Source organism: Solenopsis invicta, chromosome 8 (genome assembly GCF_016802725.1).
Source record: "Solenopsis invicta isolate M01_SB chromosome 8, UNIL_Sinv_3.0, whole genome shotgun sequence".
Taxonomy (NCBI): domain Eukaryota; kingdom Metazoa; phylum Arthropoda; class Insecta; order Hymenoptera; family Formicidae; genus Solenopsis; species Solenopsis invicta.
The window spans coordinates 8,197,328-8,213,941 of NC_052671.1; the positions used below are offsets into that span (position 1 = coordinate 8,197,328).

Below are 16,614 nucleotides of genomic sequence, written 5' to 3' on the forward strand. Positions count from 1 at the left end.
GCCAAATGGAGATCCACGTTGCACCAAAAGCAATGTGCTCTTTTAAAAGTCGGGTAGATTATCTGCTGTTGCGAATGTATCTTAATACAACCATAAACAGTAGTGTCTCGTGCTAGTGAATTAATTAGCGAGACGCTATGAATTCGACGCGAATTAAACAAAATTTGTGTGACGATCGGTTTTTACCTCGTTGGCCCCACTAAACAAAGGTTCCCCCGTGTGCATTTCTACTAAGATACATCCCAGACTCCACATGTCTATCGCGAGGTCGTAAGGTATTCCTAATAGGACTTCTGGAGATCTGTAGAACCTGGACTGGATATACTGATATATCTGCGAACGCAAAAAAAAAGACAAGAAGACAAATGAAAAGGACCGACGGAACGTGAGCGAATGTTCGCTAATTAGCACTCTCTAAGACACCCACTCTTTGTCCAAGTTGACACGAGCTACCGAAGTCGACTATTTTTATCGCACTTCGTTTGGGATTGCACAAAAGGATGTTTTCAGGTTTCAGATCACAGTGAATGATGTTCAATTCCGGCGTAGACAGGAACAAGAGGGCAGTACACAGTTGCTGTGCAAACTTTCTTGTCAAGTTCAATGACACTCCTCGGAAATTCGTATTTCTAAGTAGGTCATATAGATTATACGATAGCAGCTCGAATACCAGACATAAGTGATTCCGCCACATAAAATGCCTCTTCAGTTTAACTGTAATCAAAAAGAGGAAAAGCATTAAGTGTCGAGTCGCGCGATATTTTTTAACAGTACCGCACAGTGTGTCGCATAGTACTCGCGTACCTATATAATACTTGTTGTCGGTATCGGCTCTGTTCATCATTTCCAATAGCCTAACTTCGATTTGCGCTTGATTAAGAAAAGGCTTCTTGTTCTTGATGATTTTTATTGCCACTTGTGTCTGCTCTTCGTGGTCAAATGCTTTCACTACTTGGCCGAAACTGCCTTTACCTGTAAATAGAAAACGTATAAATAAGTCTCGAATATTTGCACGCAGAAAAATATCAATTTTATTGCTAAAAAAGCGTTTACTTCGTTTACTTTCTTCTTCTCATAAGTAACAATTATCTTTGACAAAGAATATTTTCTTAATAATTGTTTTAAAATATACTCATCATACAAATTAAAAAAAAAAACTTATTATCATGTACTGAAAAAAGAGTTTATACTCTTTCGAAGAATATTATAAGATTGTATAAAAAAAAATAATATGTAAATTGAATTTTTATTTTAACTCAATATTCTTGTTGAAGTTATAATTATTAGGATTCAAAATATATATTTTGAATAAATTTGATGCTTATGATAAATTTGCGAATAAATAAATCTTGCGATTATCGTTAAGAAAACTTTTTTTACAAAAATAACTTAAAAAAAGAATAATATTTTTCTGTGTTTGGATGAATTCAGGTCGATCTGAATAAATGCAACAGTTTCACTAAACAATACGGTTGTTAAAAATATTCACGTGTGTGAAATATATTCGAGAAAAACAATAATCGACTACACTAAAAAATTTGTTTTCATGTTCAAGTAAATATAGGTATTTATTTTAATGTCATTTTCTTTTATTTAAAAAATATTTTCTAAATTTAAAAGTAAATAATTTTATGCTAGTTAATATTTATTTAAATCATGAAAATGACGTTAAAATAAATGTAATTACTCAATAAGAAAAAAAGTTGATAAAACTTCATTAAAATTTTCAACTGGATTAATTTCTTCATTAAATATTTATATATTTAAGCTAAATATGTAAATGTTTAAATTAAATATATAAATGATTAAATTAAAATTTTAGTATTTTATATATTTGAATTAAATACATAAATACTTTAATTAAATTTAATCAAGTTAAAAAATTTAATCAATTTAACAAATTCTTTTTATTGTACATCATCAGAAAATCGCGTAAGAATCCAATTTAACTGGCAAATAATATTTAACCAGATATTCTTCGTTCAAACACTTGCTGCCTTCTTTTCGCCTTACCTATTAACGAATCGATTTCGTATCGATCGAGGAACTTTTCCCCATTCTTGATGATATAATCGTGATTATCGTCGTCCCAGCCGTCGTTGTAGAGTTTCCTCTCCTTCTTATGCGAGCCATCTTCCCCTTGCATCTGCTGTGCTCTCCTCTTCTTCTTCGCATAGTAAACCTGGAAAAGAAAATTAACGCGATCAGTCGCGATGTCTCCGATATGAAACCGGTTTCGTCTTCAAGATTCTATGCTCGACACAACATAAACATTCAAGAAAACGATCGAAATAAATCAAACAGTTTCACAAACGTGACGATCTATCATATTGCTGTCATTTAATATTCGTTCTTTTTTTCTTAGCGATTTCTCTTTCTCGTTTCCGCGTGCGTGCGGATCGTAAAGTTCCGCATATTATCATCATTGAGACGTGCTGTAATATTCATTGGGACTATTTTATGATCACGTGACGTGTCGAACCTCAAAAACCCCGAAAGCTCTTCGTCAAGTTACGACTCGTGTAATACGACGTATTCATTGGGGAAAGGTAACTTCGCCCGTGCGGACAACCGACCGATTAGGCCGAAAGTTCGTGCGCGACCCGCTTAGCTTTATCAATCCGCCAGACCTAGCAAACGGGGTTACGTAACGAGCCACGCGGCCCGAGGTTATTATTCGCGCATGTAGGCTGTAGGTCCATAACGTTCCGCGAGATGAGGGTGAGAAGAGAGAGGAGGAGGGCAAGAGAGAGAGAGAGAGGAACTGGCCCGATCGATCGCTTATATTTTTCCACGGTGTATAAATTACTGAAGAAAACGCAAGAACTCGCGTTCGCCACCCCATCCTCCATTTTCCCTTTCTCCCGCTGCCGGTCAAAGCGGCGCCGCGAATCGTCCGCGTAAAAAAACGCGGAATCGTATAATTCGCCGTAAATATCCTCCGCGTATCCACGGGACGAGAGGAGGAGAAGGAGGAGGAGGAGCAGAAGGGTAGTGGTGATGGTGGTGATGGTAGTGGTGGTGGAGAACGGCCGGCGCGCGACACGAGAGGGCGGAAGGGCAAGGGGGGAGGGCAGAGGCAAAAGGGAAAAGGGCGCAGAATCCGATCTGCCGCCTCCGTCTCGGGAATCGATATGCTCGCGACCACGTGAAAACCACGCCGTTGAAAAGCGACGGACGGTCGGCCGCTTCCGCATAAAATCCGACGACTCGACACCGGCGGCGCGCGCGAGAACGATCGACCGACGATCGGCGCGGCGACGTCCCCGCGATGCCGCGCGATGGAGGTTCTTCGGTCCTCCGCGGGAAAATTTCACGGAGGAGACGTGAGAGAGAGAGAGAGAGAGAGAGGGAGAAACGCGTGGAAAGGGTGAGAAGGGAGGGTGGGCGAGAACGCTCCCCCTCTTCTTCCCCCTGCGAATCGGGCAGGACGGTGGTTGTTCGGTTGGCACGCCTCCACCGGGTCATCGACACGGTGATGGTCAGCGCTGTATCGGCGTCTACTAGTTACTCTATTTCGGCATCGATTGTACCGTCGAAGAAGTACGAGGAGCAGTCGGTGCCGCCGCCGCCGCCGCCGCCACCGCCACCGCCGTCGCCGCTGAGACGGCGGCGCGGCTAATGAACTCATGCCGACACTTTCGCACGAACGAGGGGGGTGGAAGAGGGTACCAAATCTGAACCGCGGCCCCGGAAGTGCGGAATCACCGATGGACCGCACGGTGAACCGCTTATTTATTTTTGACTTCGACCAGTCAAGCTTGTCAAAGCTCGATTTACTAAAGTGACCGGACAGACACCGCTCGCCACTGTGAGAACCGTGGAGGGAAACACATTGGTTCGAATGTCTTGCATTGCGACAGAATAAGGTAACCAGAAAACGTCCGTTTTTCTGATGGAGCCTTGTATCCCCTGAATGTCTCCGAATTTGTATGTCACTGCTTACGTTATTATCATTCTTGATTCATTCGCATAGGAAAAATTTTGTTAACAATTCTTTTAAAAAGATTGAGAAATTATTTTTCAACTTGGGATATATTAAAAATAAAAAATATTTTCCAAGTTTAAAAACAAATTATTATATACTATTTATTTAAAATATTTAAATCAAGAAAATAATGTTAACCTTTAAACACACCGATCCCGTAAAATACGTAAATAGTTTCGGATCTAGGAGACTTTTTCAACTTTCAAAAGTTATAACTTTGATTCCAATCAATATTTTTCAACAACTTTTTTTTTAAAGAAAAGTTTAGAATTTCAGAAATGTGACTATACAAACGGCATTGGCAAAAAATGTTTTATTGTGAAGTTATAAAAGAAAAACCATTAACCAAAAATAAAAAATTGTTCAAAAATCCACTTTTCCTTTAAAAAAATTATATCTACGCAACAAAAAACTTTTAAGAGCTTTAAAATACGGCATTTTAAAGCTAAAAAGTCATATTAAAAAAAATGGTTTGGTTATTATTAGTAAAAATAATGCAGTCGGCAGAAATGAAAACTACTGGCGTTGCATTTCGTTTCTTCCACCAGTAAAACTAGTAGACGATTTCAAATAGTCCGAACATCATAAAAATTTTCAGGTTTAAAATTGCGGACATTTCGACGTTACCGCAAGCTTGTAGTAACATTGCAGAAATCTTTTTGTAACTTCCATATAATATTATAATGTTTCAATGTAAGATTTGTGCAATGTTTCTTTAATCTTTCAATGCTGGATTATAGTTCTAATCTTCACTTCTTATAACAAATATTACATTAATAATTAATATTATTAAAATATGAATTGTTTTATTTTAAACTCTTTCCCTTCTTTTTTTCCTTTTATCTGTTCATCTTCATCTTTTTTCCGTGTTTAAAGACTCCTTTCTATTCTTCTCTTTTCATTTTTTATAATTTTATTTCTTTTCTTTTTTTATATCCAACGTTTTATAATATCTATCCGTCTATTACATGTGATTTTTCCTGAAAGACGGAAAAGAAAATAATATTTTATTAAATAAATTGTTATTTCTAAATCTCAAAATTTCAAAATATTACACCTAAGCGGTTATTAAAAATGTATATAATTCTTTTGAAAATATTCGCTTTCCTATTTTTTTTTCCTTTCATTCTTCATATTAAACTCTTTCTTTTATAACCTTTTTTTTATACAAAAAAATTTTTAACTTTGGTAAAAAGTTAATAAATTAAAGTTCATGTGTTTCAAAAATAACTAGTTAAAGTTAAAAATTAAATCATTTAAAATTAACTAAGTTACGTTAAAAGTTATTAATTTTATTATTTAACTTTTAATTTTTTAACTATTCAACCTTGCAAATAAGTTTTACGAAAGTTTGTAACATGATACGATGCACGAAGATTTCGCTAAAAGTCGTTGCGGTAGTCTCGCGCAGCAAGAGAGACTCCGTTTGCCCAAGGCGCGCGCGCACTTCGTCTCGGTTAAAGCCCCACTCGGGTCGTTGACCGTACACGGTCCCACGTCAGACAGGCGCACGTGCTTGCCGTCTGGGCCGCCTCCCCACTCTCTTCAGCCGACGAAGAGTGGGGAGGCGGCCCAGACGGCAAGCACGTGCGCTTGTCTGCCGGGATCGTGTGCGGTCAACAACCCGAATGAGAAAGCATGAATGGAACCGGATATTATTAGAATAATTCAAAGAATGGCAAAGATTTTTAATTATTAAATTCCGGTTTACTTATAATACAGTTTATTAAGTAAAATAAAGCAATGTATAAAACAAAACCGATTTTACGTTTGGATTATCTCAGTGTGCTACTAGTGTATTTCGCCAAAAAGTTGAAACTTGTCCCCAAATTCAATTTTAAAAAATCAGATTTATCTACATTGTCTTACATTGAAAAACAAAATTTTTACGTTCAAGTAAATATATTTTTATTTTAACATAATTTCCTTGATTTATAAAAATTTTTCCAAATTTAAAAATAAATTACTTCATACTAGTTAATATTTATTTAAATCAAGGAAATGTTAAAGTAAACATATTTATTTGAACATAGAAACATTTTTTTCAGTGTACGGTACGACGTTTTCTCGACTTTTCTAAGAAGAAAAATACTGGGATCTTCCTACTGCGATGCACACGACGTTCGAATCTACGCGAAATGCGCAACAGCTTGATTAGTTCTCATTTTAGATTTGTGAAAACTTTACATCGCAGAGATCTGCCGATGAGAGTCCTGCATCAAATGCCATACGAATAGTTTGCGTAAGTTATCTTTATGTCGGTTACATTCTCTCGTTAAAGAAAGAATTTAAACATTTTCAAAACATACGTACGTCCTTCGTGATTTACGGCAGTCCTATCCGGGAAACGCAACCGATCGGTATATCACTTTCACGGTTTTTAAATAGCGCCTACTATTTTTGCCAGTTGGTCCACAAATACGGCTGCTTAAAATATCATTTCCGAGAGCAAACCACATTTCATTGTTTTAATTTATGGCGGTCCTTCCTCTCCCTCTCTCCCTGCCCCCCCCCCTTCCGCTCCCTCCTTTCTCATTCTCTCTCTTTGGCGGATGAAGATAAACGGTAACCCCTCACCCTGATTTTCAAATAACGTCTACCGCTTTTCGCTGTTAGCTCGTGAATTGAAACGCTTAAAATACCGCTTCCAAACACAAACGGCATTTCTTCTTTTTAATTTATGGCAGTTCCCCGCGGGAGAGGATAAAATCGGAAACCCTCGCGGGGTCAGGCACAAAGCTATCTTCTCTCCCTCTCCCACTACCCTCTCACACCGCGGAAAAGTCCTCTCGCGCGAACGAAACTTCCGTGCCGCTTATAAAGACGGTCCCGATGTAACTCGACGCGGTTAAAGCTTCAACCGGTCGCCAGGCGCGAATCTCTCTCTCTCTCTCTCTCTTTCTCTGCGGAGGAATGACACACCGGAACATCGACCTTATTTCGCGCCGGTATATGGGTTACTCGGAAATTTAATTCGTGCGCACGCCCCCATCATCCGGTGCCGCAGCGCGGTATTTCCCAGTCGAATCTTTTTCATACGCCCGTCGGAAAAAATAATTCCAGCTCCATCCGGAGACCCGTCGTGTGTTGCCCGCGACGGCGAGATCACGTGAGCGAACCGGTCGATTTCGCGTTTTTTTTCCCGGTTATACTGTGGCTGCATTCGCGAAGCGTCAGCTATCAGCGCTGTTATTTCATTCTTATTTTACATTTAATGACCGGTAAAGGTAGTAATTCAGAGGTAGTAAATAGAGGAGAGTAAGAAAGTCTATCACGTATGAGAGACTTCTTCCACGTCATTGATTTAAAATCGTCATTTCTTTTTTACGTAATTTCGAATTATTAGATACATTCTTGATCATCTATATGCAATTTAATCTTTATTACATTTATTTAATGCTTGGTCGGATTTCTTCATACTTTACATTAAATTTTTGACGTATTACGTTTCTGCTATAATATTTATAACTGTGATCAACAATCGATACGAAGCAAGAAGAGAATCGTCGCCAGGACTGTCGGATGAAAAACAAGGATGCCTCTTGAAATTTGACCACTAATTTTTACATAATGTTCTGTTACGTCACACAGAGTTTCACATTAAATCGTTGATTTTCCGAATTAGTTTTCTTCACTTATACGAGCGCGGAAATCGTCGGCGAGCAAATTTGAGGATGAAATCTCTGCACCGATCGTTATCGTTCGATCCGGTTCGATTTGCCCGCGTGGGCGGTAGAAATCGGTGTTAGACGGCGCGAATTCATCGAACGGGACTAACGATTTCATTCCCGTCCTTTCTCATCGCGCCCGTTGTCGTTGACAATCTATTCCATTACTCCCCTGATTGGAACGCCCGTTCGTTCTCTCCGATTATTCAATCTTTAGTTTTCTTCTCTTAAGTGACGGTTATCTTTGCAAGAATATTTTTTTAATAATAGTCGTAGAATCACATTTACTTAAAACGTGACGTAACATTTATTCAAAATGAATTCTCTCTGTGTACTCAAAGAAAAAAATATATACTTGAATTAAAAAATTATTACTTATTCATAGTATGTCATAAGTTTACATATCCGCCGGTATTTATAGTCAATTCTTATTTTAAGATCGTATTAAGTGTCTTAAGATGCTAATACGACTCTCTAGTTAATTGATGATTATCTTAAGATTTTTAAGTATCATATATTACTTAAGAATCAATTATGAACTATAAGTCCATCATAAACAAATTTATTTAAAGTTAATTTGAATTTAATACTTAATAATTTAATAATTTAATACTTCAATCAAAAAAATAAATCAAGTTAAAATAAAAATGCGATTTGCTTATTATTCTAATTTTTTTTCGATAATTTAATAATATTCTTCAAAAAAGTATACATTTTTTTTCATTATAGGATAATGAATTTTTCTAAAATTTGTAACAAATATATTTTAAGACAATTATCAAATAAAAAATATTTCTTATTAAAGATAACCGTTATTTACTAAAAGAAAAAAAAATAAATTGAGTAAATCGCTTTTCCTGGCGGTATTTTTCTCTCTTTTTCTTCTCAATCAAGATCTAATTACAGTATCCCGATCGCAACATCGGGATGCAAGAGAGAAAAATAGAGAGACGAACGTACGAGCGAACAGGATGTCGAAAAACCACCTGCGCAAACTTTAGCATAGCGCTAAGCGTTCGGAAAACGAAAGACCGGAGACTTCTGCAAAAGCACATACAGGTGCGGGAACCCCCTTTAAGCTGTGCGAGCCGGATTGATCGAGGTATCCGCTAGATGGAGCATGCATGGCTTCTCGACGATCTGTACGTAGAAAACTGATGAAGGCTGAGTCTCAGATTCGCGGTCGTGGAGCGCGAAAAGGAAGCCTTGTGAAATAATCTCGTGTAAAAACGTCTAGTAGGTCTTATTTTCTAATGATGATATATCACGTAGAAATAAGAGCGATATAGAAAGAATGAGCGAAACAGAGATCTTCACATATCGCGTTTTCTTTCTTTTCTCGACGGAGAAAGAAAATCCTCGTTTAAATAGATATCCAATAATTGGGGTGACAATTTGATCTCGGTGACGCATTTATTATGTCATTGGCGGATTTAGATTGAACGACTGTGCGATCGCTTTATTTATCGTATTGCATCCTTTATAAAAGAAGGAGGAGAATGCTTTTCTAGAAATAAACCACTTCTAGAAAAACACTCTATGTTCTTTTTAAGTGGGTCGATTTTATTTTATCGAAAGATACAGATGATGAAAGGCAGATTTTTTTTCAATTGATACAACAGTGATGCACATAAACGCACCAGGTGGGCGAATTTACTTGGATGTTATATAAAACACCAATAATAATAATGATAAAAATATACGTAGATAAATATCGTGAAAAAAGAAATGAATATACAGTGTCCTTTGATGTTAATCAAAACAAAGAACGAAGGTAAGGAACAAAAGTAAAGAGCCGAGGTGAAAGAAGCTCCACGCGACGACGTGCCTCTAGTATCTTCCTCTCTCTTCCTCTCTCCCTCTCCTTTCTCGCCATCCTTCCTCGCGCACGGTCACCCTCTTTCTGTTGCTATGCGCGAGTGCACGAGAACGGCCCCCATACGGTGCGTTCACCATTGGCTTCTCCAAAAGCAGCCCAGGACCACTGAGGGCATCGAGCGGGACGACGAAGAGAGGGATTAGAGAAGAAAGAGGAGACGAAAAGGAAGAGATACTTTCGCGATGGAAAAATCAATTTCCAAATTAATCGAAGAATTGCCCGTTAGGCGTAGCGGCGGAACGTCCCGTGTTCATCTCATCAGTGTCTCTTCCCGCGGAAAGAGGTCGTCGCGCGTCGGTGCGGTCGCGAACGGATTGCGATTCTCGCGAGTGTGCAATATTCGGATGAACTCGACCTGCCGAAAAAGACCGTCGAACGGATTAGGTACCGTAAGGGTTAAGGTCGAAGGGGACCTTGTACCGGTCTTCGCGGTCGGTCCCGGTGTAAGGAATATAATCCCGCTATGAATCCCCTCGGCTCTTCCTCGACGACGGAGCTGATCGCGCGGCCCGCTTCGAAAACCCGTTCCCGGCGCTGCTGCCGCCGCCGCGCCGCGCCGGTTAGCGCGTTTTTGCGTGTTTGTATCGCAAACGAGTCTCGCTAAGTGGATTTTCGCGTTGAGGAATCTCAAAGGACCCTTAAACAAATACGAAGGAATACGAAGCCGGATTAAATCATCTCGCAGAGCTTTCCTTACCGCTCGGGAGAAGTTAATTGCGATGTGCGCCGGTACGAACAACACTCTTTGACATGCCCTCTTATTTCTCAACGAGATTTCCGCCGGGGACGCGGGACGAGAATGTTAAAAATTGAATCTCAAGACATTTGTGTGAAGAAATAGGAATAACTGCCCAAAAGCGAGGTACGAAGCGTTTCTTCTTTAGCGTAAAGTTAGCCTAGAGCTATTCGTGATCGAATTTCGCGGATATACGGTTAGAAATATTTTCAGACGGTACACAGTCGAAAACTTTGTGTTAAATTTAACATACGTATCGCGTGTCCCGAACGGTCTATTCAAATTTTAATGTTAATGTTAGCACAAGTTGAGTAGATTAAAAGGTAACATGAATATTGTGTAAAAAAAATTAACACAAAAAAATGTAACACAGCTTGACAACAAAGTATGGAAACATATTTTTTTAGTAAAATTAACATTTATAATATGGTGACGCGTACATTCATTCATTCATTTATCTTGGACTTTATGTTTTAAAACCACGTTATTTTTATGTTATTCGTTTATTCGCTCGTAAATTGTCATTTTAACACTGAGAAATGTTAAATATCAATTTAACACAAAATGTTCAAATAACGTGATCACGTTGTGTTAAATTAACACTTGGATATGTTAAAAATTTTAACAAGGACCAGTTGTACATAAATACAAAATGTTTTCCACTGTGTACAAACGTGTTTTTTTTAAAAAAAAAAAGCAATGTGTTCACATTTTTGTTCTAACTCATTTAAAGAATGTTAGAATTTTCATATTCGCAATTGTGCCAGAAACGTGGAAGGACATCCGAGAGTCCACTCCTTCGAGAGGAAATCTGCAAAACTTTCGCGCATGGAGATGATTTATTAAGGTATTATTGAACATCGGTATCATTCCTATTGTTGAGCTATGCGTCGTAAGCTACGACAAGGAAGTCTCTCTCTCTCTCTCTCTTTCTCCTCGAGCAAAACGCTTTTCCCGCCTTTCCTGCTTAATGAACTTCCGCTTTTGCGTATGACTTCGCGACTTTTGTTCGCGAAAGGGGGTCTCGGTGAGTTATTTATAAATCCGCGTTCGCGCCGGATCGGCGCACAGCGCGGCGGAGCACAGCCGCGAGTGCGTCGCACCCGCCGCCGTCGCCGCCGCCTCCGTCGTCGTCGTCATCGTCGTCGTCGTCGTCGTCGTCGTCGTCGTCGTGCTGGCAAGCCTAGAAAGCGCGCTCGACGAGGGGCCGCATAACGCGATCGCATCGTCAGCTGACTGGGCGATGACGAGTCGACATAAATTCCAGTGTGGACAACGTCATACGACGGTTAGCTTCGCATTCCACCTTCATTTTTCTGCCCGTTACCTTTCTCTTTGCAAATAAAAAAAAATTGTCCGTGAATACTCGATCATTTAACACGCAACCTACGGTACAGCTGATGTTTTTATTTAATTCTCTGTGCGCACGATTGGACAAAGAAATGTTCAGTGCGTTTCTTTCCTTCAAGGTTTTTGGGAATAACGATAGCACGGTAAAAAATAACAAACAGATTTCGCAGCTTCTGATTGCTTGAACATTTCTACACTATTTCTATCGCTGTTCTTATCGTTATTCCCTAGTGCGTTATCGGATTCAGTTTGCGCATGTCCTTTATCCAGGACGTTTTGGGAAACTGCCTTGGGTCACAAATGACTTTATCGTGGAATGCTTGTTTTATCTGCAAACTTTTTTTTTTTTTTTTTTTACTAGTTCTCGTTTATATTGAAGGGATTTTATGAAAAAAATTAAAATCTAGGCAAATTTTGAGCTGAAATGCGAGAAACATTGCTATCATATTTGTTTGTTGAACGTTAGAAATAATATTCGAAAATGTGGTTTTTGTAATTAATTTACAGTTTTTGTAACGCTATTAATTAAAAAATGCATTATTTGAATGTAAATGCAATATACCTTCAATTTTACCCACTCGTGCATATTAAAATATGTCATTGTCAAGTTGCTGAATAACTCAACTTTCTGAACAGGTGACGCGTGAATTATTTTTTCTTTTGTAGTTTGAAATGTTAACTTTAAGGCCTGAAAGCACTTTTCTTTAAGTCAATTTTGTTATAAATTTTTATATGAAAACTAATTCTGTCGGCTATAATTAGTTGTAACATTTGTATACAATTATTATAATTAACTGCCACACAAATACTTTCTAAAGATGTGTTCAAATACATGTAAAAGTCACTGAAGAATCTTTTTATACTTGTAAATATGTTTTAATTCAAACGCAAATGATCCAATCGCACACAGAGAAGGTGCCTAAAAACAAAACGTGTGTACAAATTATCAAGAGAAAAGTCAGTAAGAGAGGGAGAGGGCAAGAGAGAGAGAGAGAGAGAGACTGACTAAACTAAGCTTTATTAATATTCTAGGGACCTGCCCTCTAAGAATGTACATAATATGTTAATATTACACATGTATTATGTATATTATACAGTAAAGATGTAGAGCGAGATGTGTAATATTAACAGAGAAACTTATTTAAAATATAAAAAATAAAACCAAACAATATACACAAAAAAAGAAATACAACAAGACAGTTCAAAGTACTGCAAAATTATAACAAAATTATAATAAGAGAGGGAGAGAGAGATTTGGTATCGGATACGCTCGCGTGTCGAAAACGATACCGTTTTCATGGCGCACGACAGAAATACGAGAAAACAAGATTATTCGTCCGACAAACATTTCGCGAGCGAATTAAGATGCCGGGGGAAATCGGGCGACAGCGGCTACGACGACAACGAGATGCTTAATAGCGCGAAAAGTATCTCGGCTGCGCCCGATTGCCATGGAGGAGCTCTCTCGGAGCAATCTGATTTAACTCCGTCAGTGCGTTAGCGAAGTCTATACTTCCAGAATTAATATACGATTCTCTCGAAAGTGTTGCTTGAGCAAAGATTTATCCTCGAGTGACGTTACGCACGTAGCTCCGCGCAACCGAGGGAAGGTCTCCCCTTTCCTTTCGCTTCGCACTGATTTTATGAGTTTGTTTATTATACGTGTATAGAAGAAACTCGCGGAGTTTAGTTTCGATTACTCAATAGGGAAAATTATTACATGAATATTTATCAGCGAGCCTTCAACGGTTAGCTCCGAATAGGTCCTACAGGTTATTACATACGATCGTTATTTTCTTTTCTTTTTTCATCGCGTAGTTCGTTTACAATGAATTGAAACGTTCTCCTCTTCAATTTTCGGATTATCCTGAATCTATAATCGTGAATCTCCGGGAACTCCCACAGATTCTGAATAAAACCGCTGTATACTCGTCTCCCTTCGGCATTCTCGCGAAGATGGACCATCTATAGGCATCCGAGCGCAAGGCAACACCGCCGCCGCCGCGCCGTCGCGGGATGATGGCACGTATATTTTTTGCTGGGAGAGCTATCGAAGGAGGATGGACAGAGAGAACGAAGAGGGAGAAACGACGAGAGGAACGCCACGTCATCGGGCGACTGCGAAGCCGTTATGAATATCCACCTCGCTGAGACGAATGCCGCACGATCCAGGTTTCAGAGAATGCAAGAAAAGAGACGAGAACGGGGAGAGAGGGAGCGAGAGGAAGAACGGAAGAAAGAGGGAGCAAGATAGCAGAGAATCGGAAGGAGCAGATAAGATAGATAAGAGGAGGAAGGCAGGGCCGACTTCAAGTATCTCCCGTACACCTCCCGATAAGACAAGACACTAAAAGACAAGCAACCTTTTCGTGTGATTACCGTTGCAATTTAGATTCTTCGTGTCGTCCACGAATTTTTCTCTCTCGAGAAATAAATATCCCCGATACTCCTGGCTAACTGGTTGGAAAGCGAGCTTCTCATGAGCTAAGAACGCGAATAAAGTCACGCGCCTCAATTAAGAAGTGCATGGAGAACTCGGATCTGCGATCTATTTATTACGGCACGTAATGCCGAGGACTGCAAGGTTGTAGAAAATTAATTTCTCTCAACACTTCCAAGAAGATGACTCTGAATGGGAGCATCGTCTGGTGGAAAGTAGAGAACGCTTTGCTCTTACCCCTCTCATACTTTCATTATGTTCAACAAGTCGTCGATGAGAAATGTTTTGACTTGTACCGGCGTTACACTATTTACTCTCTCTTATTATCGATTTTTTTCCGATTCGGGAACAATGGAAATTTCGCGTATCATTAATTTCATTGTCCGTTATCATCGAATTGTCAGCAAACTGTACGCGTTCCGTCATATTGTAACGATGTCGTCCGTACTGCGAGCAAGCCTCAAAGTTCGCGTAATTCGCACCGCGATATGTACAAAGGTAGATTGGGAGGCGGGATATCCTATGCATGATCACTATAAAACATCTTTCCGGCGCTCTGTGAAGGGTTTAACGGAACAGCGTCCGGAACGACCGCCCGGCGACTTTGTGCCGCACGGTCCGACCCTGGAAGGAGAGGAAAGAGGAAAGAGGAAGCGGACGAGGAGCGAGAGAGGGACGAGGTAGATAGAAGGGACGTGATCAGCCGAGTCATGAATGAAGTGACAGACGGAAACGAGCGAGAAAGCCAGCGGCAGCGACGACGGCGGCCGTTTCGCGACCTTCCTTCGCTTACACGTGCCACTTCTGCCTTCTCTTCTGCCTCTCGCGAATCGAGACAGACGGAGGCCTCGCCGACCGACGTCACGACGCGCAACATGTCCCATCGCCATCGTGATTGATAAACGCTGTACGATGGTAGACGCGCAAGTCTGACTGCTTGCGGATGATCCGCCCTTCGAATCGCAGAGAAAGTTCCAAATCGTTTCAAACAAAGTTGGAATGAAATTTTCTTCTCGGATTTTTTTAATCAATCTTGAAATAAATTTCATTCTCACCTAGTTTGTTTCAATATCTTCATAGAGTTTAGAAAAAAATAAAATAAGTTAGATAAGGTCTTATTCGGCTCAAGCATCTTGGGAAGAAATCCTAAAATTTTCAAGTTTGTTTTTTATTTTTTCGAAGAACATATGACGGTCCCTGTAACAATCGCAAATAATCATAGAAATAACTTCAGGTTGTAAAAATATTGACGCACACTGTCAATATTACCGATGAGTATTGTATAAGATATCCCTACACAGAAAAAAATTATTGAAAAACTGAAATATTTAGTCCGATACGTTCAACTAAATGTTGGGTTTTGGTTTAACAAATTATTTGTATAAAAAAAGAGGTATAATTTATTCATGTCAACCATTAACATTTTTTATCAAAAAATAACTAAACTAATTCAATATTTAGTTGAGCATATTGGACTAAATATTTTAACAAATTCAAAAAATTTTTTTCCTCGGTATTAGAGTGGAGTTTTTTCACACAGAAATGTATATGACTAAGTAGAAGAAGAAATACGTTCGCGCACTCTACTCTAAAGTCAATTTTTGATTTTTCTTCACGAATAGCGAGTCCTGAATGATCATGAATGATCCCTCGATGAACGAGCTCGAAGACAGGAAACTTGAGCTACGTCCCGTGACGAGCAGGGCGGCGAAAAACATTAGCTCGGTCCTGCCCGCGGCAGTTTCTGAGTCACCGAGCTTGAGCAACGGTCAACGGAAAGTTTCGGCACGGCCAGACGACAGAGAGCCGATAGAGGAACGACCGAGAGGAAGCGAGAGGCACACGAGGAGAAAAAGACAGACAGACAGACAGACAGGCAGGCAGGCAGACGGGCAAGCGCGCGAGAGACAAGTCTCGGGCGCACTGCGCCGCGCTTAATCCGCTCGAGAGCGAAATTACTGTCGGACGAGATCAGAATGGACAATGGCTTAGAAGTTGTAGGTAATTCCGCGTGGGTAATTATTGTGCGCGAGCGGGCGGGCGGGCGGGCGGGTGGACGGGCGGCAGGCGCGTGAAAGCGTCTCCCTTTCGCGTCGTCTCGGGGCGGATTTTGAAAATCTGAGCGCGAGCGGGCTTTAATTTATCATCGCGACCGCAAGAGCGGCGCGTGATAAATTAAAGCCTTCTTCTCCTCTTCTCTCGTTGTCCTCCTTCTCCTCTTTCTCTTTTTCCTCCCGCCCCTCCCCTAACCCCCTCTTCTCATTCTCCGCGGTTTTGCCGCGGCTGTATGATTTATTCCGCGAGGCAACGCGTCTAACGCGCGCGTGCACCGCTGACCGCGCGCGCGGTGCATCCTCGAAAAATAAAGTCGGCCGTCGCCCCTAATTAGCGGCGCGAGCAGATTTGGCAGAAAAACGGGAGGTATAAACATGAAAGGAATATCGCAATTTGTGATATTGCGGTGCTCTCTCGCGAGCTAGCCTCTGCCTTTGCTCTCTTTATCTCGGTGTCTCGAATTTCGGGCCGATCGTCTGGCGCTTCTGGGTAGAGGCA

General features: G+C 40.2%; 1 protein-coding gene across 1 annotated transcript in view; it reads right to left on the bottom strand.

The window, feature by feature from the left end:
- LOC105207968 (serine/threonine-protein kinase minibrain) overlaps window positions 1-16,614 on the bottom strand; it is an 87,705-nt gene that overhangs the window by 6,031 nt on the left and 65,060 nt on the right. The window contains 4 exon segments of the mRNA XM_039453004.1: window positions 187-333; window positions 428-714; window positions 805-972; window positions 2,014-2,182. Of these exon segments, the coding sequence (XP_039308938.1) occupies window positions 187-333; window positions 428-714; window positions 805-972; window positions 2,014-2,182 (771 nt within the window).